Source organism: Poecilia reticulata, chromosome 15 (genome assembly GCF_904066995.2).
Source record: "Poecilia reticulata chromosome 15, P_reticulata-male-v2, whole genome shotgun sequence".
NCBI lineage: Eukaryota > Metazoa > Chordata > Actinopteri > Cyprinodontiformes > Poeciliidae > Poecilia > Poecilia reticulata.
This window is the reverse complement of record NC_088844.1, coordinates 2,620,569-2,645,015: the sequence shown is the minus strand read 5'-3', so window position 1 is coordinate 2,645,015 and position 24,447 is coordinate 2,620,569. Positions and strand designations below refer to the sequence as shown.

Genomic DNA, 24,447 nt, shown 5'->3' with positions numbered 1-24,447 from the left:
GGTTGAAAAAGAAAAAGTTGCCAAGTTTAGTTTTAACTGAATTGATTACGGTAGTTTCCAAACTGTAACTGTAACAGTAAAAGTGCTGATCCTTCGTGTTGCTACTAGCATGTGCTAAATGAAAATGGGCCCCTTTTTCTTCTTCTTCTTCTTTAGATTTCAACGGCAGCTTGCATCCATTATTGTTGCATTACTGCCATTTATTGGATCCTAATATCTATACCTCAAATTCTCATAATGATTCCAGTATTATTTAAAAAAAAAAAAACGAAAAATCTTCTTTTTCCCCTTATTTCATAAATAGTGTTATTTCCTGGATTTTTTCTGTGAAGAACCCAGGAAATGTTATTTGATTGTGCTTTCTGGAAAACAATAATTTTTTACATTTAGGCACTCCTGCAATCGTCACACTTTTTCTGTTACAAACTGACTCCGGCCCCCACCAGAGAAGGGAAAAGTTATGTGGCCCTCACAGGAAAAAGTTTGGGGACCCCTGGTCTAAATGAATGCCCTGCAGTGTCAAGAACTTCAATGTCAATGAACTAATTGGGACAATGTTCCTAATACTAGACTATAAAATACTGATGAAATGTAGTATTAAATGTAGACACTACATTGACTGACAAATGCCCGGACTAAACCAACTCGGAACAGGGACAAAAGGGATCCTGATTGGCCGATCCCTTTAGAATGCTAATAAGATAAGCTAATAGAGCTTTTCAAACATTACAAAGCAAATTATCCTCATTGTACATAGCTTGTTGTTCTATTGTTGTAACATCCAAACTGATTCTATTAGAATGAATTTGGGATTTTGATTATAATATCCATAAAAGTGGAGTTGCAGAGCTTGCAGAGTAGGAGCACATTGACTGTGACCTGCCTGAGTCGAGGCTGTGTACTGAGACCGGCCCTGCTGCTCTGCATTACTTTACCATTAAGGTGGTACAAATGAGCCTTAATAGGGCGTAGTGCTTAAAGATTACTGACTACACTGAACTCTGATGACAAGCATCAAAGCGGAACAGCCATGAAGAGAAGCACCAAATAAATCCTGGTGTGCCGCAGGCTAAAAATAAACCTAGGCCACCTCTCACCATGAGCACCATGATGGAGCTCATACTGTAAGCTCCTCACACCGACCTCCACCAGTCACAGCAGAGCCTATATCATCAGGGTAATTATTACTAATGCAAAGACACTTACTGTCATCCTACTGTCAATAATGGACATCGTAAAGGAGACATGATGGCAACGCTCATTGCCAGAAGGAGCTAATACCCCTAATGTCCTCTCACATATAGTATCAATTGCCTCATTTAGACGGCGCTTGTTATGACTCTTTGTAAGACTCTTGAAAAACCACCCTGAGGCAAGACTTTTATTACCGTTTATGTAGGTAATGAGCAAACAGCAAAAGTTAGAAGAGTTTGCAAGACTTCAAAATAAAACAATCACCTGTTCATTCAGGGTTTTTTTTAGGTTTGGATGTTTTTCAAGTTAATACAGACTGCCCAATAAAGTAGATCACTGAACCACTGAAATTAGACTATTCAGATATAAAAAGACAGAATGAAACTTTAAAAATGTCAAACACTAGCATAACTACTGGAAAAGGTTGTGAGGTAGGGATTTTTTGATAATTCGGCCTTCTGATAAATCAGCTCTAATTTGCCTATTTATTAGAATTATTTATGTAATTTCTCATTGGGATCAATGAAGTACTTACGTGGTTAACAATAGTCACTCCACTGTTGCCAATTTAGCAACTTTGCTGACCTGAGCAAAGGAGTAAATAACATCTCATTATTGGGGGGACAATAAAGAAGGAAATTTCTTAAGCGTAATTTTGGGGAATCAGAAAAGTTACAGCAGCGAAATGTAACGTGATTTATTTATTTTTTTATGTGTACAAGCTGCAGGAGCAAAATTGGATAAGTGGTAATGTACAACAAATGTGTGTTTTTCTCAGTAAACTGTTGAGACCCACAAATGTCAAACTAAAATTCAAATGTGGAATATCTGGGAAATATCATAACTTCAACTTACCGTTGAAAGCACCAGAGTTTTTATGGAAAAATATTCAGATTTTAATGTGTGGTTTTAAAGGCTCTTTGCATTAAAGATAGCAAGAAATAAAGGCATACTTTCTTTTTTTTTAGTCAGCTGTTCTGCAATAGCCCCTCTGCTCTCAGTTTCCACCGAGTTGAGGGCTAGTGGTACCACTCAGCCCCTCCTGCCCGTTTCAAACTCTTCTTATTAACGTAAGAGTTAAATTGCCAAATAAAATTGAGATATTTGCTACCTTTAACAAAAACAGCTAAGTCTATTAAAACAATGTAGCCAGTTTTGTTAGTTTTGATTTAAGGCATAACAATGAAGTTTATCATGATTCAATCTAAGTAATGAAATGAACAAACTGCAGTCTGACTTTTGTTAATGTGCTTCTTTGTATTGAGTAGTGAAAGGAAATAAAATGTGTATCATGTCTTTTGCTTTATGTATTTACTTCCTGGAATTTTTGTGCCACATAGCCACAGCTAACAGTTAGCTCCTCACTTCAGCGGAGCCTGTGCGGACTGAACCATTGTTCTAACAATGGTGGGGGGGACCTAAAATTTCATTCTTATTTTTGTCTTAGATAAAAGGGTATTTATTTCATAATTTGTTTCTTTTGCCTTTTCTCTATTGATATTGTTTAAATGCAAGGGTTTCCTTCATGGTTTCTTTGGAGGAGACAATTCTAGACTTTTCCAAGATTGGGGGGGTCCAGCCCCCCGGGATTTACGCCAATGGACTTCACTCAGGTACTTTGTTGCTAAATTTAACAACTTTTCAGACAAGAGGATTGGTGATCGGCCAGAAGACTGCAATCAGTGCACCCAAACTGTGAAAACCTCCAGATGAGTGGTCTCAACCGCATTCCTCAAGGGCCAGAGTCCTTCAACTTGTGTCTCTTGTCCTACACACTTTCATTAAATAGCTAAATTCCCTCACTAGCCTCTACAAGGCTCTGCTAATGAGATAATATTGGACCCACGTGTGTTGGAGCAGAGAGACATCTAAAAGCTGCAGGACACCAGTTCTCCAGATCTGCAGTTTGAGACCACTACTCTAGAATTTACTCTGTTTGACAGTTTTTAGAATTACTTGGGTACTATGCTACTGTCTATGTGCGTTTGTATTCAGTCGCCAAGTCAAATACAGCTGAAAATCTCAAAACCATTGCACATCTAGGCAATGCTTTCTAAGAAAATTTCTAGAACCCTCTCCCCCCTCAAATTTCTAAGCACCAAAAGTTTTCTAGAAAATGTCTTACATTAATCTACAATTTTCCGAGTTTTTTTCTTCTTCTGTTTTCCTGTCTGCAATGGCCTTAATATACTGGTCGAATTAAACTGCTGTAAGAGAACGAAGGAGTAGTTTTAAATACCATGATAAAGATAACTACCTTACACCAGACAGCAACTTTGAGTGAGCCCTGTTAAACAGAGAATGCTACAACAATGTAAGAAAATTCACAACTAACTCTAAATATGTCAAAATCAAGAATGACCCTGACTAAATGATTGCATAAGAAATCTTTGAAAAATGTTCAGCAGCATTATGTTGGTGTATCATGTTTAGAATTTCATGTAAAGTTCATCTTCCCTTATGCTGACTGATATTAATGTTTCAATAATGCAATAGTTATTAAATCCTATTTTTTGTATTTAAATTGCTTACGATTCCTGTTACACACGTCCCCTCGTGATTTCTACAGAGCAGTCTACATTTCAGTAATTTATCTCAGCTCCACTCTGATCGTACTATTTGTTCCGTCGCTTTGGTGAATGAAAAGCGTCGGTTTTGCGGTGACGGACAACGAGACGTCCCAGAACATCATGATGACTCAATTATCGGGCATCCTCAATGACAGGTGTCGTGCCTCGAACCCGCAAGAAAAGAACGGGTTTTCATGTCATTTGGTCCCCGATACGCGTCCATCCTCAAACGTGACCTTAATAAACGTTTTTCGCACGAAAGTACATCAGAGGCGGAAGATTTGGTGAAAGGAGGGACTAAATGCGCCAGGGACACATTTTACGAGACACCTGTCTTCGAGGGTTAACCTTCATATTTAGAATATTAGAATGGTCTATCAAGCAATTATCAGAATAGTAAAATGAAGTTTTAATTGACAAATGCTTACAAATAAAAGCACATTATAACAGCTTGGAAGATGTTATTAATTATAATTATGTGAACTTACTAGAACGTTATATCTATAGAAAATGTATAGAAATTTGAGCTGTTTTTTGCTAGAAGATAGCTGGGAAACAGAAACACAGGAAGTCAGGAACGTACTGTGTTAAGTGGCATCTCAGACAGGGTCGTGTTCGTGACGGGTGTTGTGTCGCGCGCTGTCCGATAATGAGTGTATGCAGTTAGCATTTACCTGTAACGGGAAAGAGGCGCTCTTGTTGCCCACGTATCCCCGGACTACATGGCTCTGTATGGACAGAACACGGCATTCCATGGCGGCTCCCGGTCAGCCGAGGGAAAATGTAGATAATCCGTTATTTAAAGACAACCACGTCTACACATAACACGAGAAAACACCGTTTTAACTCTATAACAACAAAGAAGAACCCGTGTTAGCTAGCTTTCTAACCTCTCACACAGATGTGACGGAGAGCGCGTGCGGCGGCGACGGTAGTGATGTGTGTGTGTGTGTGTGTGTGAGAGGGAGAGAGCGCGTGCCAATGAGCGCACACAAACAGCTATTACGGCCCTTAACGTCACTGTTACCGGTAACGTCGCTGTTTGTGGCTCATTTTCATGTGAATCCTTAAAGGGAACAACGAGTTACAGACAAACAGGGTCGCCCCTAACAAGGACATACATTAAAAATGCACGCACGCCGGCTTTACGTGCAGGCAGTCTCTGTGACCGCCTAAACAGGATGACGTCAGCACCGTGCTGGATTTAAATCAATGCAAATTTCAATCATTTTATCTTTAGCTACATTGTTTTCCTCCAGTTTTATATATCCAAATCATTCAATACAATATCTAGCAATGACTTACTTATGTTTTAAATATGCCTAAAACAGGATGCATTTTTGCTGTATTCTGTATTTTGGTGATGCGTTTTCTGTGTTGTGACTCACACCATTTCACTGGCAGAGTCGTGACTGAGGAGGGATTTGACTTGGTAAAAGATTTTTATGTCACCACATTGCACAGCACAGCCGGAGCTGGTTTAGCACATCCACAGAGGCAAACAGTACAGCAAAGGTAAATGGTTGGTGGTGAAGGCATAACATGTTTTGTTAATCCCCTGAATATATCTGAGTTTCAAATAGAAAAAAACAACAACCAGAAGGCCTCCTAAAGTTTATGTTCCAACTTGGAAAGTTAAAGACTCTTCACAAAGCCCAATTTAATAATCCAATATGGCTGCATTAGGCTTTCTGTTTATCTCAGTTTAGAAATGTTTAAATCAGTGAAGAAAAATGAACTCACCTTTGAAGTAAACTTCATTTCTTCCACTAATTTTCCCCTCTGTAGTTGAGTTTTATTGTATTAATAGTTGATAAATCCAAAAACAACAAACTGCTAAAAGTTGGCTTCCAAACTGACAATGTAGCAGAGGGAAATTTTATGTTTTGTTTGTATCTGGACCTATGTAGGTTCTGTTTTTGAATATAAAACAATCCAAATATCCAAAAACTTATAGTTTTGAGCTTTGATAACCATTATTATACCAAAGCATTTAAGAGCTAGAAATAAACTTAAGTTGGAACATCACAAATTAAAGATAAAGTAAATATAAATCAGTGTAAGAAGCAAAACAAAGCTCTAACCTTCACATTTTCAAAATCAATTTTTTAAATATAACAATATGATAAAGTTGAAACTAAATATCTTTCCAAAATTAGTAAATGCTTAAATTATACATGTTTCAAGACTGAAAAGAAGGAAACCTTTTTTTGTAAACCAAATATTTGTTTACAAAAAAATCATGAGCTGGAGGATTTCTGAGTAACTAATAATTCTATATAGAAGATAAAGAAGAAGTCCAAAGCATATTATTCATGTCCCTTATGTTTCCTTCGTGCACACATCCCATGAATGTTAAACATGTTCAGTTTTCTTTTGATTGTAGAGGTTTGGTCCTGTGAGGATACGTGGCAGTTTTTGGAGACTTTGTTAAGTTTCTTGTGGGCTGCTTTCTGTGTGAACCTGGTATGAATCGCTAGAACTGGGCATTTTGGCCGTTGTTATGACGGGACAATATATCCCTCTGCCACAAAAAATATATCAACAAAGTAGTAATTTTTTCCAACTTTAATGACATTTTGTATTCACTTTCACAATTGCAATCTAAAGTCATTTTCTATTTTATACTCATGGTTTACTGTAAGGAAGAGTGGTTTTATGACTGATAAATCATATCTAAAGCATGTGGATCAGAAGCAAAAATAAAGGAAGGATACTGTGATACAAAGTGTTCAGAAAATGATTAAATCTAAGATTTGAGAATTTTTAAGACAATTTATCTATATTGTTTATGAAAATCATAACTACCAAGATAAATAAACTGATATGCAATGGTTTAAGCACCACAGGTGCAAAATAGTTTTTGTAGTTGCGATCACAACCAACATTACAGCATCTTACTAAATAGAGAAATGGATGGAAGATTCTTCCCTTCATTATATTAAAAACTATGAATGGTTGAACATGAAGTAACACATTTTTCCCATATATTTATATAGTTTTTCCAACATGTGGCAGCTGCGAGGCTCTGCAGACCAGAAGGGTCAACGGGGCGGGGAGAGCATGAAAAGAAGTAGTAATGAAGCCAAGCACAAGGCTGTTCTGCCGACAGCGCCACCTGCTGCTCAGTGAGGCATTAAGCAGAAAATAGCAGGCTTTTTCTACTCCAAGTGCTGCTCTATTGAGCTCCTTATTGCACATGATAATAAAACAGCCATAAATATGTTTCAAACAAATCAGACAAGGAGAGAGGGCACCACTAAGGTGAACGGGTTCACTGACACGTTTAGTACGTAAACTATTTAAAATGTTAGATTTTCTGTTTCTTTGTTGTTTTTTTATTTGAATGAACACCACATATTTCTTGTTGGTTAATCGCTTAAAAAATTGTAACAGCTGCAAATTGTGGAGGTAAAAACCCATTCCATAATCTCCATAGGACTGGATTATTATAAGCATAATCGAGAACGAAGTCTCATTCCAGTGTTGAGACAGAGCAGAACTGCATACACAGGGATACCTTCACTATATGGCATATTCAATAAATCAGAAACAAATGTGTGTCTTTTTACCAAGTGGACATTCCTATTGCTTTCAACACATCATACTTTTGTTTAAAGCTACATTTTTACCACCATTAGAAACTGATTAAAAAGAAACGATTTAACAGAAATACTCATTTAAAAATTCTAATCTAATATTTATAAAAGTCCATTGTAGTTTAGTCTTGTATACTGCAATAAACCATTATTTTTATTTGCTGAGTTCTAAAAACAAGCACTGGCTTGGTTGAATAAAGGCTTTCCCCATTTCAGCTTTGCACTCACTTAGTGCATGTTGTTGATGTAACTTCTGGGTTAATCACATGTAATACTGTGTTAAACAGTTTATGACTTCTGGGTCAATTACACATAATTTTCTGAGTCAGACTGTCACATCATCACCATCCCTATAAAGAATTCACACCCTCCAACAAGATGTTTCCTTACTGTAGCACTACAGTACACATAGTTAATTCTTTTAAGATATGAACTATAAGAAGCAACATGTTTTTTTTCCTTTAAAGGGGCGTTATTACATGTTTTTTATGCATATAGTGTCATTTTATAGCACAGTAAAGTAACTGTTATTTTCAGGTGTTCAAAAAATGCTGAATATATCAAATATGACTTAAAATAAATCATACTTTGTAATTTAATACCTTGAAATTCGGCCTGTCTCTTTAAGAAGCTCCTGCTCTTTCTGAAACTCCACTTTCAGAAAGTCATTGTTACATGGTTCCTCTATTAACCCTTTAGCAACGTTTTTACAAGTGTTTCATTGAGCAGTATCAACTATAATGAGTTCAGCAGATATACAGTTCCACCAGGTGTTTGCTAATTTCTGCTGGCTAGTCTGAAGGAGCTGAGTAGGAGAGTTGAGGGAGGGTGGAGTGCAGGGGCGCTGCTCTGTGAGGAGCAGCTCCCCTCCACCCCACCTCCAGCTGAGGAGCTGCAGAACCTGAAGCTCTGAGGACATGGGGTCCACTCAAACATTATTTTGCACAGCTGAATGGTTGCCATGAAGAATAAAATAATTTCTCAAACATGCATGAAAGAATCAAGGCAACACTACATGTATGTTTTGGATGAGGGAATAACATGACATGTTGTAAAGCTAAAAAAAAAATTACTTAATACTGCCCCTTTAATTTAAATTCTTGAGAACTGTCATATGTGTACTCGCTAATACAAATACAATAGTACACATATGACAGTATGGCAAGTACAAATACTCAGATAATTGTTTACCGGTTCTCAAATATTTGTATGAGAACCGGTACACATAGTTCATGTTCTGGAGACGAGTGAAATTTAAAAGTTAAGCCTTTTCATTCAGACAAAAAGAAGCTTCATCTAACCGGTAGACTATAAAAGTGTATAATGTAATGATGCACAAAATAAAAGTTCAACTGTTACACTGGTTTACCTTTATTGTTGCTCATCAACACTTATCAAAATATGGGAACGAACTCAACATCTCCCTAAAACTACTCGTTCACGACGGCTCCCAGTAGTTACTGTATTTCCTTTAAAACTTCCCACACTCAACCTCCATGAAACAAGGAGCTCCAGTCTTGGTCCAAATGAATTTTATTCTGAACATTTAAAGACAAATACATACATCATCTTCTACAGTGATAATTAACAACAGGCTTGTTGTTATCGCTCCTCATATATTAACTCTCAGGTAACAGCAGTATTATTCACAACCTGGAAGGTAGACGGTAAGAATGGGCTCAAACTGGACTGGGTTAGTTTCAGTACGGTGTGAAGGGAAGAGTAAGAGGGGAAACCATTTATAATCGTCGTTACTGGTTTCTGTCTGCCACAAATACCAACATTCGTTCACATCTTTCAACATACTTAAGCTGCTGATTAGACAGTGGCTGGTCACTAAGCTGTTTTTACATTTATTATTCAGAATATTGTTGTAACTGTGGCTTTAAATTAAAAGTACTAGCTAGATTTACTACCAGGCAAAGTAACTAGCTAACTAACACATCTACAACTTCACTGTTGTCAGTTGTCCCACCAGCTAATGTAGCTGCCATTTTGAATACTCAATAGCATTAAACTTTAAATTAAATAAAATTCTAATTGTTTTAAACTCAAAAATCATGTTAGTGATATGCTAAAAGTGAATTGGTTTAATTGAAATGAACATTCTTTTGTATAAGGCCAAGAAGTGTTAGCTTGTTCATGTAAAGACACTAGCACTATGTAGTTTAGTGGCTTTCTTGTTTTTTTAACAGGCCCATCTTCAGCAAATTACAAGCTTTGATCTGAAACAATGGAAGAATTGTTTAAAATAAATCAGACATTACAGAATTTAATAGCTTTTCTTCTGCCCAGTTCACACAGGCTACATGTAGCTCTTGAGATAACCAAATTCCTTACTAAGTTGCAGCTCAGTTTTTATAAGATTTATTATTTATAACTGTTTTGCCAAAGTTATTATTTTGTAACATTAACTAAAATAAACTTACTATACTTTAAAAGTTTAAGTTTAAAGAAATTTTAACAACAATGTGTCAACAAATTTTGTCTTGCTCTAATACATCTCAGTGATGTAGCACAGTTGAAAATACACAACCAATAACTTGGTCATGGAATGGGAGAAGTAGACTTTTCCAATTTGGATCCAATCTTGCCTGGTAGACTTTTGTCAGAAATATAAGCAAACAAAGATCAACTGTGGGGTTCCTCAAGGCTCCATTCTTGGACCACTTTTTAGTCAATATCTATCTGATTCCCCTCATTTAGTTTTTCTATATCTGTGCTTCAATAGATGCCACTCACAGTATTTCGGCATTGTTACTGTATGACTTTGATACTTAGCGATGTGTTTTTCCGTTTTTATGTGGTATTTATTAAAGTACTTTTAATGGGACTTGAAGGGCTTTTTCTAAGCATGTCAATATTTGAAGTTGATTCAATGGGTTGCTACCCCCATGACCCCAAATAAGAGGATGGATGGATGGATGGATGGATGGATGGATGGATGGATGGATGGATGGATGGATGGATGGATGGATGGATGGATGGATGGATGGATGGATGGATGGATGGATGGATGGATGGATGGATGGATGGATGGATGGATGGATGGATGGATGGTCAATTGACTACTTTGCTTGCTAAACTAATTGATCGTTTTGATTACTGCAGTCTATAATCTTATTTTGTTTTTATATGTTAGACTGTATTTTTACTGTTGTTGGATTAAAATGAACAACTTGATATGTATTAAATGTGTGTAAACAGAAACATGGTGCCAAATATGAACAGCATTTTTTTTTAACTTCACAAATCTTATCTTTGTCATTCCAGCAGTAAAAGCTTTCTGCTTGAATGCTGGTTAATATTTTATCTGGTTGGTGTTTATTTTGGTGATATATTTTTCCACCGTCTTGCTGTTAAAGTGGGTCTTTTAAAATATTTCAAAGAAAACCACTGATGATTCTGAGCATTGGACACCACAACGGTATCTTTTCAATAAGTTAGTATAACCTTAGCGTTATACTAACAGACCCTAACCCTATCCTAAAAAATACTGAGGTGAACGGATCTGACTGAATGTTTTATCCTCTAGGCAAACTTTCTGACTGACTACTCAAAATGGTTGCTGGCTGACAAATCAACTTGGATTGTTTTCTGCTGAAATCATGGGAACAGAGCTGTTTTCAAAGTGCTAGGAGTGCTGACGTATATTAAAATGGTTCCTGTATTGAAGCTTCTGTATTGTTAAGGACTGGAACTGGGAATAACTTTCATGGAGCTTCTTAAAATAGCTTTGAACCACAGGGACCTCCATTTGTTCATTTTCTTCCCCCTCTCCCTGCATAGTAATGACAACCGTGACAGCTTAACACTGCAGCAACATGTCAGAGCTGAGATGCGCAACAGAAAATAAAAGTTAAGACACTCTTGTTCACAGTACCTTGATTGAAATCAGCTTTTGTACCTGTTCACTGCATTGACTGTTACTCCACACATTGACATGTCTGTAAGTCGGTCATGTACACTGAATACCCATCATATACTTGCTTAAAATCTGTTTGTTTTTTTGTTTGCAGCTTATTAGCATGTTTTTTCAATACACCTGTACATATTAAGCACTTTCTGAGAAAATGTGGCAAGTGTTCAGTTGAGGTTAAAAAGCAAACTATCAAGATCCCTTTTTATGTTGTAAAGCTCATTGCTGAAAGCTTTGAAAAATTAAGAGTTTGAGAAGCTGTTCAGTGCCTTTAAATGTCACCTACCTGACTAAACTTTTCTAGTCATTCACACCTGATGTCACACACACTCAGTCACACACAGCGATTACGTTTGGAGCGACATAAAAAAAAGGAGGGATTGTCACTGGAGTTTCTCTAAGACTGTCTGGATAAAAGCAGAAGAGGCGGAAACAGCAACAACCTGTCTGAGTCCGGAGTTGGACCGAATTCAACCTGGACCCCACAGAACTGGGACAGGAGCAGACTGGGATAAAGTGGACCAGAAAGGGGGAACTGGGATTTTCATTATTTTACTGCCATTATGTATTCACAGTAAAAAACACAAAAATCTTAGCAAGTATTTTTGGTCTAGTTTCCAGTACAAATGTCTTAGTAACTTTTCAGTAAGAAATGGAAGCAAGTTTTAAGTCAATAATTTATGAATGCTGATGTAAAAGAACTAGTTCCACTGATAAATTATTTCACTTCTGACTAATACTTTCTCATTAATATTAAGTAATTATTGACTTAAAAAGAACTGATATTCTTGTTGAAAAGTTACTTACAATACAAGTTAGTTTAGTCTTATTTCGGTATTTGCATTAAAAACTAGAACAAAAATATGATGGTTTGTGTTTTTGCAGAGTTCTAAGATAACCTAGGCAACCTCGCTTCTTGCTTTCTGTTAAATATTTGCAATTAATACAATGGTACCCCAATTAAATCTGTTGCAATAAGCAATCAGTTTTGAATGATAAGTTAAAATGAGCTTGATAATTTCCATTCTGATTTTTTAAGGTCAATTTTGTTTTCAGAGACATCACAATCCATGTTCTTTATGGTTTTGGTTGTAAGTGTCCCCCTCCCGCCCCCAAGTTTTATTTACGGTTTTTGGTTGCCGTGTTTTTTCTTGGATATTTCAAATATCCTGTAGTCCCAGTGTTAAGAGTTTTTAACAAAATTAAAGTCTATTTCTTATTTATACAGTGTACTTGCATTATTATGCCATTGTTCATAAATTACTCAAAAATGGTCTCAAAACAACAATATTATTGTTTAGTGAAATAATTTCTGGCACAATTTATCATCGTAAATTTGTTGTTGTGACAGGATGAACCTCAATACCCCAACTTTGACAGCTAAATATGTGTCAATCCAAGATATGTACCTATTTTTTGAAAATGTTCTCCATTTGATCCCAAGTAAGCCCATTATTGTTAATTTCTTCCAAATAAGGGAAAAAAAAGACAAATAAAATAAAACTGACATGGCATTTAAGGTTGTTGTTGTTAAAGAGGATGATATTTAGTTACCTAGTGTAATTACTGACTTTTCCTGGGGGTTTCTTACAGAGCAAATCTTGCTGTTAACATATTAATCTCCCTAAACATTAACAACCAGAACACACAATGAGTAACCCCAGCCCGTTCCAGGCCTCTGGTCCGGTTTATTCCAGTCCAGCTCCGCTGTCCCCGTTTTCGTTTCTCTGAGTTCATTCCCAGGCCAGTCCCATCTGGTCCAACCTGCTGCTCGTTTCATGGCTCTTCAAACAGCTGCAGGTCCAGCCTAACGACAATCTCCCCCGTGGGAACCTCATGAAGCAGCAGCCTCTTAGTGATTGGTCCTTTGGAGCCCTGGTCCTTCTTTATCTCGGCCAATCGGATCTCAGTCCTGCCAAGGAAGTCTGCGGAAACAAGATGTGGTAAGTCAAGGGGCGTTTAGTCCCTCTGTGTGGGACAAACAGTAGCGCTGGATGGTTTAGAAACGTGGACTGAATGCGTCACACACCGTCAGGTGAGAACTGGTCTCGTTCAAACACAGTGATGCAGAGGACGTCCTGTTCAAGGTCCTTAATAAAAAACTGACAATTGGAATTCCACTTGGGATTCAAAGTGTCCTGCAAACAAAGAAAACAACTCAGATGAACTTTGAATTCACATTCTCTAAAACCCTCAGTGGTTTGTTCGGCAGGGCACATTAAATTAAAATTCAAACAAAAAACATTTTATTGATCCCAAAGGAAAATTAAATAATATTATAGAGATTCTGAGGACTGTATTTATCAGCTATATGTGTATTGATGGATTATGAATAAATATTTTGTCATATCTATACATATAGTGCATACACACTTTTTGAACCACTGCTCAGAGTAAAAAATAAACATTGAAAATCTTAATCGACATGAAGCTGAATTATAAATGTAACTTCTTTAGGCTAAAACATCATTTTACGAGTCTAAATTCTATGGCCCTGTCAGTGTCACACACTTTTCTACTTCATTTATGTTAGTAACTGTTAACAATTTTAACAGACATCTACAATTCATAATCCTTATTTTTCTATTCAGATTTTCTTTTCTTAGTTTATTTCAGACAATAAAACATATAATACAAAAGCAGAATTTTTTTCAGTTGATAAATATGTACCACTTTCCCAATTCAAATAAAAAACACTGAAATTGGTTCATGTATAAAAAAAAGTGGATGTGAATAGAAATACTTCAAACATTACTGAATGATTTATTTTGCTCCTTATCAGTTAAAACATCAACATTAATAAATCAAGTTTAGACCATGTGATAAAACTGAATTGTTTTTACTTTCACTTTGCTTTTTTAGAGATGCTTTTGATTAGTAGTAAGTTGGACATGGATCAACATATTTGATTTGTAGTTGTTTGATGATTTGCAAAATGGAATATTTATTACTCAATTCATAATTGTTTTTATTATGTAAAAACACGATGTAAACAATGTAAGAAAATGCTTATAGTCACTTTTCTCCTACCTGTACTGTTTTTGTGATATGGCACTGAGAGCCCATGGTGACTTCACAGTAAGGATTGCTTTTACCTTGAAACACAGACAATGTTGCTGCTGATTATTGTGCATAAAACCAGTTAGAAGTTACTGCTTAGCATTAGATTATCACATTAAATCATGATGCTTTGAAAAAAGCAATATCACATTGATTTAATTGTCAAAAGGTCGGCCTTCAATGGCCTCTTTTCGTACCATGGGTGCGACAGGGTTTGAGCTCGATGCCCTCCACGATGTTAACCATCAGCCTGCCGATCCCAGTCGCCCTCTGAGAACGGACTGAGATGAGGAGCAGACAGGTCAGCCGCCGGGGTTTAAATGAAACCACAGAAACCAGTCTGAGAGCCCAGTTTACCTAAATACGCCTTCTCCCTCTTCTTCTTCTCCGTCTCAATGAAAAGCTCTGAGGCGGCCTTAATTTTCTGAACCCACGCCGTCCTGAAAGGAGATGAACACAAAGACAAAAAGTTGGATTATTTAATTTAAGGAATAGGCTCTCAGTTGGCTTTCCAATGATATTATAGCCGTTATTATATTTACATTTGTCATTGTGGTTTCTAGGTTTTGTTTTCTCACTTTCTGCATATTTAGAGGCAGATTTTTAAGGCGTTGACTTCTACTCCTCCCCTTCTATCTCCTTTCTTTTTAAACCTTTGCCCCACCTTTCTCTGTTTCTTTTCTCGCTTTCATAGGGAAACCTGTAACACTCCAGTAAATCACTCACACAATTCTGAGTGCCAAACTGCAGGACAGGACACGTAAAAGAAATAAAATAATAATAATATTAATAAAGAAATAAGAAAAAAACCTGATGATCAGCTTATAAAAACAAACATCTGAAGCTCTCGTCTGGGTTGTGTGTTTTCTGTTACCGTTCGTTGATGCTTTCAGCTCGGAGGGTGTAAACTCGGTCTATGTGTGAGATGTGAAACAGAGGCTCATCCCCTGATGGATCTGTTGGCAGCTTTACTAACACTTCGTTCAGAAAGATTGGCTGAAAGAAACAAACAGATCCAGTTAGAAACGAGGGTGGAGGCAGGTACATATTGTATCATTTACCATGATAAGACTTTGATTTATCTGTGTCACAAATTCCAGTTAATAATCTTTAAAAAACACCGAAACTGTAAATATTGTCGAGATTTTTAGCTTTACTATTTTCTCCATTGTTTGTTCAATCAGAGCAGCAATAAACATCAATAGATTTGAAAATATGATTAAATGCGGTTGCTATGTGCAGTTTAGTCAAACAAATCACACTTCATTATGTGACTGGTCCTAAAGAAGTGCATTACAAAAAAGAAGTGATAGTTCTTATGGTCACTTTTCATGTTATCACAACAGTACTAGTAAATATTGTGATCAATTTTAAGTCCATATCACACACCCATCAATGAAGGTTTACCTTCTGTTGAAAAATACACTTGTGCTTTCTTACACAAATAGGGCAAAGTGCATTAAAGATAAAGAAAAGAAGCTGAGATTTTTCATTCTCCTCCATTAAATGAGAGCACAGGTACGTTTGCCAGCCTTCTCACCGTTTTGTACATGCGGTACTGCAGGTGGGTTTTTGAGGAGAAGACTTTGTCAGAACCTGAAGAGCCCAGAGGTTTGGTGACCTGTTTGAGGAAGGGAAAAAAGTTTAAATGTGTTTAAGTGCGTCACAAGTCCAGAAATATACTGCAATAGACGAGGAGCTGCAGACGTTTTCAGCTAGCTGTCGAAATCAGTGAGAACAGATATATACACATTTTTCAGGATGTTAATTATTTCAAGTATACATTTTTTAAGCTGGTAAAATGTGCCATCTAAAGCTTAGATCTCAAGAGATGTAGCAATGTGAAAATCTTTTTAAATAATCAATTTTCTTGAAAATTTGGATTGATGACATAATTTAACTGAGCCACAGGTTCTTAAAGGAAGACTCACCTGTGTGAGCAGCAGGAAGTCGTTGAACAGGAAGCCGTAGAGCTCCTTGCTGCTCTTTGCTTTGAACAGCTTCCCGCTGTGGAGGAACTTCCTGGGTCCCAGACAGTTGGTGACCGAGTTAAACACCAGTTGCTAGAAAGCACAGAGAAATTTATTTGAAAAAAAAAAAAAAAGTTAAAGGATCATACAAGTTTTAAGGTGACGGTGTTAAAAGTTTTACTCTACAAAGTTTCAGGTTCTTTTTATTCTAGTTTTTTAAAAACATCACAAGTTTGAAAGTATACTTCAAAAGATTTTACACCACATACATATTAACAGTAAATGGATCTCAGTGTTGCTTCTGACATAGTGACATAAGATTTTGATCGAATGGAGAAAATACATTGTGATAATGGGTCACATGCTACAAATACTTTGTCATTCAGAAATAATTAGGGCCAAGAGATTGACGCTTTAATTTTGGTTAATTAACGCAAATAATTGCTTTATTATTACTTTGTACTCACATGTTTCCAGTACACCCATAAATTTGGCGCACAAAAAAACCCACAATGGACAACAAAGTCGCTCCTCTCGGCCCACTGGGGATTCATTTCTGCTTCTAAAACGATCTGATTGGACGCTGGGAATGCAACTGTTGTGTTCAAGTTGTGCTGAAAGGAGTTAGCCTATCAGAGAAGCTGTTCTAGCCTGAAAAAGCATCTCAATGCCAAACATGTAGCAGATGACGCCAACGCTAATGTCAGCATCCACAGTTAATATTTCTAAAGAAATAATTTTTCTAATAAATGATGAATTTACGCAAACTAAGATGTGTCTCCATGTGGGATTCCTCAATGTTCTTTGCTCACAACAATTTTTATTGGATATATAATTGCTTTCCCTCCATCAGATTATTAAATTTTTTCCCCATACATATTCTGATGACACCCTGTATGTTGTGGCTGCCTAAACGTTGCATATATATATATATATATATATATATATATATATATATATATATATATATATATATATATATATATATATATATATGTGTTGATTGACAACGAGGGTCCCCGTTGTCAATCAGTGTTGCTTCCTAAGTGGACAGTTTGATTTCACAGAAGTTTGATTTACTTGGAGTTATAGTGTGTTGTTTAAATGTTCCCTTTATTTTTTTGAGGAGTGTATATATACATATATATCTTTAAATTATCTCTGTAAAATATGTCAATAAAGCTACTCAGAAAAGCTGCCTTATCTTGAGTATTTCACCTCTTATTAATCTTAAAAAAGCAGTTGCGGCTGATACTGCACCTCTGACAGCCCCTCACACTGAACATGAGCCTGAATCCACTCCAGCCGATCAGAGTTCTCCTTCTCTCTGACGCCTTCATTCACCTGACAACACAGATCACACACTCAACTCGTCATCCACATCCAAGTACATTTTCTATCAAGATTAACTACTCTTACAATCACGTTTGAGTAACTAAAAACTTTGAAAGCATAAAACACAGTTAAATCACAATTGGAGTTCTAAGTAGTTTTTTAAGAGCAGATAACCAATTTAATATATTTACAGTACAATTTTAAAGTACACGTTTCTTACTTTTGTGATTTCAAAGATGGTTGAATCACAAAAAATTGATGTAACTTTCAATATCTTGATAACTACATTCCTGCAATGCACTTAAAACTCTCATGAATAAAACACTAATTATGTGTAGAAAACTGAGACTTTTAGATGCTGCCATTCACTGCTGCACTAGTTTACACAATCTCCACACAACTTGATCATTTAAGTATCTTAGTGACAGACATTGGGATAGATAAGGGTGTGTATCAGGGTAACAATGCTGGTCAGAATCTTAATATGGCTAGAATTGGGTTTTTAAAATGTTCTTAAATCTCTGGGTAGGATGCTGGTCTCTGTTTCACCCTCTAAATCACTCACTATATTCAGGCTGGTGATTTTTACTTTTTTTCTTGATTAGCCACCATATGAATCATTGATATTGGGTATTCTGTATATAATATTGTCACTTTTTGGCAACTTTTGTCTGCCTTGTGTTTACTTTCCAGACACTTATCTTTTACACACATAAAACTATTGCAGATTACAGCTTGATCATAATTCAAAAGCATATATGTCCAAAAATAAGTGACAGATCCAGTGATAACTGATTTTCCAGTCCGCTGTAGGCGGCTGCCTTAGTGTGTGTTTCCAGTTTTCACCTGTGAGCAGAGCTCCTCTGCTTTCTCCAGTGCTGCTTTCAGATGGCTGTGGTCTGGATGAGACTCTGGAGTGTTTTCTAAGATCTGCAATCAGAAACAGTTCAAAACAATTCAGACTCGGATTAGAATCTGGAATTTCCACGAGAATTTTATGGGCACTAATGGTACAAACATTTTTGATGATGAGAGGGTAGCGTGTGACTCTCTGCATCGGCTTGAGTAGAAAACTGGACAGAGGCATCCCTTTGCACCTGGGATCCATGGCTAATCTCTGATGGAAACACAAAACATCAAAATTCATTGTTTTAGTTGTAGTTTCCCCCACAAAAATGTTTTTAATATAATTTTGAAGACTTTTAAAGTTATTTCATGTTTAAAGGGGCAGTGCTGTGTGTCTTCCAGGCTCACAGTGACATTTCATAGGACAATCAAGTAACTATGTTAACTTCAGTTGTTAAAAATTGCTATGTATAACAAATATGACTTAAAAGAAATTTTACTATGTAATTTAACGCCTTGAAATCTTTCTGAAGCTCCACCTTCAGGAAGTGATCAGAGTTCTAACCTTGAGGAAGTCTTTGATCTCAGGACTGTCGTCCGTCTTCTGTTGAATCAGCGTGGCCCCGTTCAGCTGACATGAACAGAACCTGCAAAAAAACAAGATGGCTGCTCCACTACAAGAAGTAGGACAAAAACTCCTACAGATGGAAAGCGATCCACTTCCTGACCTAATATACGGCTGCATGTGAGGCAGCTGGTTGGTCAGGATGTCGCCGATCATCTTCACAGGCATCCGATCGCCCGACATCTTCTTCCTCACCCTGAGAGCCCTGCAAGGAAACCCCGAGTCTGTAAAAACTACAAGAGGCGTTTATCTAAAGCCCATCAACAATATAGATTTTTTTCCTCACTTGAGAAGTTTGATGTTGCACATGATGAGCTCCTTCCAGTTCACAAAGATCATGGCCACCTCCTTCTCTGTCAGCAGCTCACACTCCAGCAGAGGCTTATGGAAGATCTACACCAACGGAGAAGAAGTGACGTTTAGTGCAAGGCAGATTTCTCTGTGCAAACTGCTGTTTTATGGCGTTTGATATCAATTTATAGCAAATGTCTGAACACTGCTTCATGCTGAATATCAAATGTTTGCAGCGTTTTTCAAAATTCTGACTTTCTAATATTAAATTGGAGCATCTCTTTAACAGTTGTCCAAATGGAAATTATTGATCTCATTTTAACTGATCAGGTAATGAATGTATTTATTGCTTACTGAGCTAGGCTTAGTTAGCGATTCAAATAAAGAAAAAATGCAACAGTGGTAAGTATTTCCCAAGGTGCTTAGCGGCAGGTTTTTGTACCGAGAGTGAGATGGAAGTGTTACTTTGACCTGACTTTTGGATGTTTTTAAGGCAAATATTTATTTCAATGCAACTTTCAGTTTGCTACGGTTGAAGACGACGTTTTCTCAAACTGCTTACAGCTGTTGTAAATAAATCTTTCTGAGCATAATTCAGTGTGATGTTTAACAAAACGAATTATAAGATCAGATATTTTGTTCATGCAAAAATTCAAATTCTTCCAACTTACAGTAAGTTTAACCTGATGATGTGAGTGAAAATAACAGAATTGTGTTCTTGTTCAACAACTAGGCAGTTTTATTGCATAATGTGGAATAATTATTTGGTTTAAACAGCAGTATTAGATTATAGCAACCTACCATTGAAGATGGATGAGCTGATAGTACTCATCTCTTGTTAAATTAACTTGATGAACTTTAATTTCTGAGTTAAAACAAAAACTATTTTACAGTTGCCTACAAGGCAGTAGGTGAACATTATTTTTCAAGTTAAAGTGTACGAGCTTGATATAATGTACTGCATAAAAGTATTAGGAAAATTATACTTCTACATTTATATTTACCCCCTCAACTCTTATTCCCCTAAATAAAATCTGGAGCAACAGATTCCATCTGTGTAATTTCATCTTTTTATTTATTGATGTAATTGATGTAATAAAAAAACACCTGAACACTTTTCATCATAATGTTGAAAATGTTCCAAAACTGCATTTAAAAAAATAATTGTCTTATTGTTGATTTATCACCTAAAATAGAGCAACACTGTCAACAGCATTAGAAGTAAAACGAGGCATTTTCAGACCCAAATGTCTTAAATGGGGAAAAAACATTGGAGACAATATCAGAACTGTCTCAAATGAAAAGAAAAACTTAATAGTGAGCTGATCTTGTTAACATAGAAAAAAACCAGCATCGTTGCAGGTGACCTGAAGGTATGGCCTGATGAACCCTTGTGGTTACCTCGGTGACGAGCTGCAGATCGTTGACGTAGTTCTCCTCTGTGACAATCAGCTCATGGATGTAGCCCTGTCTCTTCCTCTCCATCGGACTCAGCATGTCCAGCAGGTGGAGGTCAGCACACCCTAAAGGTCAAATGTCACAGAAAAAAAACAACGACACACCACCGTCACCCTGGCTTTTCTCAGCAGGAACGGCGCTACATACACAAAGCATAGAAAAAAAGGAAACCATTTTAGGTCATACATACCTGAGATCAACATACAAACACTGGAGTGGCATCTCAGTCAAATGTGACACTGTCAATATGAAGCTCTGTTCACTATGTTTACTAATGGAGTTTTGTTCTGCGATAAGGACGCTCTGCACTGATGTGTGTAGGATGGTGGATGACTTATTGTTGAAGGGAGTTGCTGCGATTCAGCCAGACAAGGCGGCACAGAATGTGGTGCTTCAGACAACAGGCTGAATTAATGATCAAACTACATGGACACAAACAGCTTTTACACAAAAAAGAAAGATGTTTTTGTTTAGACCAGGGGTCCCCAAACTTTTTCCTGTGAGGGTTCATAACAAACACGTGTGTTCATCTGCTCTACCGCTAGCAAACAACCGTACTGATTAAATAACATAAAAGTCAAGCAGTTCCCTAAAAGTCCAACAGATGGCAGCAATGCACCATGCAAAACAAAACACCCACAGTTTACAGGACACTCTTCCTGCTAAAGAGCCCCCTGGTGGTTAAACCGGAAAATACAACATATGAAAAAAAATCTGAATGCTCTCTGGTATTGTTCAGGGGGCCGGACCAAATGTGGAGGCGGGCCGGATCCGGCCCACGGGCCGTAGTTTGGGGACCACTGGTTTAGACCATCTCCATAGAAACAGCAGGTGCAACTTTTTCAATAAAGCCTTATTGCTGACATGGAAATATTGAATATCATTAGCTGGGAACTATGTTTGTTAGAAACCAAAAGCAAAAAGTCAGAAATAGTTCATGATTGTTTATTTATCACAAGCCATTTCACTGTTGCAAAATTCACAGATATCATGACATAGATGTTTTCCTAATATTGTGCAGTTCTAGTTAAGAGTTTAAAGGTTATTGTCAAGACAACAGAGGAAACATGACAAAAGGAATTAGATTTAATTGGTTTTATTTGCTATAATGCTAATAATGATTTTCCCTTTAACTTTACTTTGGTTGAAATTATTTTGACATGCTAATTTTGGAAAAATATTTGCTTTGTTTTATGATTATATCTTTATGAACATGCATACATGCAGAAGGGATTGCTGATATAGAATCTGCTCTGCTTCCTCGGGTTTTTCCATTATGAACTGAACTTTACATTAATGTTTGATAAATAAGATAAAAGTGGATTATGTGTAGAACAGCTGAAATGACTAATCGTGATTCATTGATTACTGGAGTAATTGTCAACTAACTTAGTAATCAATTCATTTTTATTTGATTGATAGTCAGAATAGTCAGTTATTAAAATAATTGTTAGTTGCAACCCTAATGTGTATGACTGAACTAAATACTTTTTACAGAGACGTCATGTGCTGTGAATTGGCTCTGATTGAATACAGTTGACTAAATTTTGGGAGACGCCTCAGTTAGAAACCCAGTTACACCCAGTTAAAAAAAAATCTTGTTGGTTCAACTAAGATTACTTGAAATTTACTTTTGTCAGAGGTATGAATAGTATTTGGCTTGACTGTATATGAACTGAACTAAAGTTCCTGGTTTGGCTTCGATTTGGTTTACAATTCTAAGCAAAGGTATTGAATAGTTTTGGAATCCACCATGGAGACAAGCAATATTGCTTATTTTAATATTCAATTCTCATTATGAGAAGTATCTTTATAAAATGAATATTTTATCAAGTTTTAATAATTTAGGTCAATTCATTACTACGCTAAATTGCTATTTTAAAAAGCTTTTATAAAAACAGATGCGTAATAATGTGAATAACAAGGCCAGTTGTCTGCAGTCCATCTTACATTGTTTAATCATCAGAACAAGCAGGCTTCCCTGTTTCATGAAGATCTCCACTCAAAAACAATTCAACAAACACCATCATTCTGTACACTTTGTTCACTCATTCAAGTCTTCTGTGTTTCCATCCCGTTTATTGGTTTCCATAAAAACTGCTCATTTATGCATTGTTTTTCGATCATTCACACATTCATTCGTAAATATACTCACTGCCACCTTTCTGATTACATTTGGCATTCTTTAACCATCAGTTTAGGTATACTTATCCACATAAAGGATAGCGCATTACAGCTTATTAATTATGAATCAAAAAGATCTTATTTATTTATATTTTTTTAATTAAGCAGACTAAACCAGAGTCTCGACGTAACTCGGAGCTTAGCTAAGGGTTTTCTTCCAATAAAACCACTTTGACACATCATAAAAGTTTATTCTACAAATAAAAAACTACGCGTATAAATTCAAACCTTTTTGACCTGTATTACTTTGAATTCTTGAATGGTTTAGATAAATGGTGATGGAGACAAAAGTAACTGCAGAGGTTGGGACACAATTGATTTTAGTCATCATATCCTCAACCAAACCGGTGTGGAGGAGCGTGGCTCTGGTTTAGTTGGCTCCTTTCTCTAAACTTATGAGCTCCATCTGTCAAGCCTTGATAATCAATAAGCAACTGGTACAAAAAAAAAGAAAGGTGAATGTAAATTAGACAAGTTCCCAAAACCAACAAGTCCAGTTTGCTAAACCCCCCACTGACCTTAACTCATTGACCAATCAGAGAGCTTGACTTTCAATACTGACTCAATGAGGAACCAATGAGATTCAAGAAGGTTCATAATGCTAACAAATTATTGCTTCCTGTATAAAAATGTATTTCTATAATCATTTCATTCATCTGTGTTTCTGAGGGTAAACATTAAAATCACAATACTGTCATTTGAATAAACAATAACAAATAACCCTAATACAAAGATACGGCAGTCCCTCTAACACTAGTCTGTTGCTATGAAATAAAACAACAAAAAAACGGTTCATGTCTCGTCTGTAACAGGTAACACACTGTAAATAATCTGTCTCAAGTAAAAGCGAGGCAGTGCTGTCTCCCTGTGAATTGGCTGATTCAGTAAAATGACACTAAAACGTGACGCTTTCAGGATGGAATGAGGTGAGGGAAAATGATCCGCTTGAAACAAACTGATTTCATTGTGGAGATGCACCAAGAAATCTGCCCGCGAATGCAACTGAACAGAACTGAACGGAACTGAATGGAACTGGACGATTTTCAGCTGGTCAAATGACCAGTCGGTTGACTGGTTGCAGACTCAAAACTCCGATATATAGACAATTAGTGAATGGATCTTCTAAATGCTACCAGGTTGTCATTAACAACTTCCACAGCCTTTGGTGTGAAAGTTGTTAATGAGAGAAGATGACCAAGTTTCAGTTCCTGTGAAATGTTTTAAAGTGAATTCAGGAAACTGCTTTAAATTACACTAAATTGCGACTTTCAGGTTTTGATTATGTCACTCTTTCACCTGTTGGTACTTATTTGTTTGTTTGTTTTATACCAACTTTTTCAGTGGTACAAAAAAGTGCAATCTGACTCAGGAAGTCAAGTCACTCCTGACTTGGGAT

At 36.6% G+C, this 24,447-nt stretch overlaps 2 protein-coding genes across 8 annotated transcripts in view; both read right to left on the bottom strand.

Moving 5' to 3' along the window:
- Positions 1-4,879, bottom strand: part of LOC103476575 (pyridoxal kinase-like) — a 42,944-nt gene extending 38,065 nt beyond the window's left edge. The window contains exons 1-2 of the mRNA XM_008429031.3: positions 4,655-4,879; positions 4,439-4,579 (exon numbers count right to left, since the gene is read on the bottom strand). Coding sequence (XP_008427253.1) covers positions 4,439-4,519 — 81 coding nt within the window. The 5' untranslated portion in view covers positions 4,520-4,579; positions 4,655-4,879. The remainder of the gene's footprint in view (positions 1-4,438; positions 4,580-4,654) is intronic.
- Positions 4,880-8,878: 3,999 nt separating this feature from the next.
- Positions 8,879-24,447, bottom strand: part of itsn1 (intersectin 1 (SH3 domain protein)) — a 78,707-nt gene continuing 63,138 nt past the window's right edge. For all 7 annotated transcript variants that reach the window (XM_008429021.3, XM_008429023.3, XM_008429027.3 and 4 more), the window contains 15 exons: positions 20,811-20,932; positions 19,405-19,511; positions 19,222-19,323; positions 19,059-19,140; positions 18,666-18,764; positions 18,494-18,577; positions 17,573-17,656; positions 16,274-16,405; positions 15,883-15,963; positions 15,217-15,338; positions 14,700-14,782; positions 14,540-14,623; positions 14,313-14,377; positions 13,312-13,420; positions 8,879-13,207 (listed from right to left, as the gene is read on the bottom strand). In XM_008429021.3, the coding sequence (XP_008427243.2) occupies positions 13,059-13,207; positions 13,312-13,420; positions 14,313-14,377; positions 14,540-14,623; positions 14,700-14,782; positions 15,217-15,338; positions 15,883-15,963; positions 16,274-16,405; positions 17,573-17,656; positions 18,494-18,577; positions 18,666-18,764; positions 19,059-19,140; positions 19,222-19,323; positions 19,405-19,511; positions 20,811-20,932 (1,505 nt within the window). In that variant the 3' untranslated portion in view covers positions 8,879-13,058. The remainder of the gene's footprint in view (positions 13,208-13,311; positions 13,421-14,312; positions 14,378-14,539; positions 14,624-14,699; positions 14,783-15,216; positions 15,339-15,882; positions 15,964-16,273; positions 16,406-17,572; positions 17,657-18,493; positions 18,578-18,665; positions 18,765-19,058; positions 19,141-19,221; positions 19,324-19,404; positions 19,512-20,810; positions 20,933-24,447) is intronic.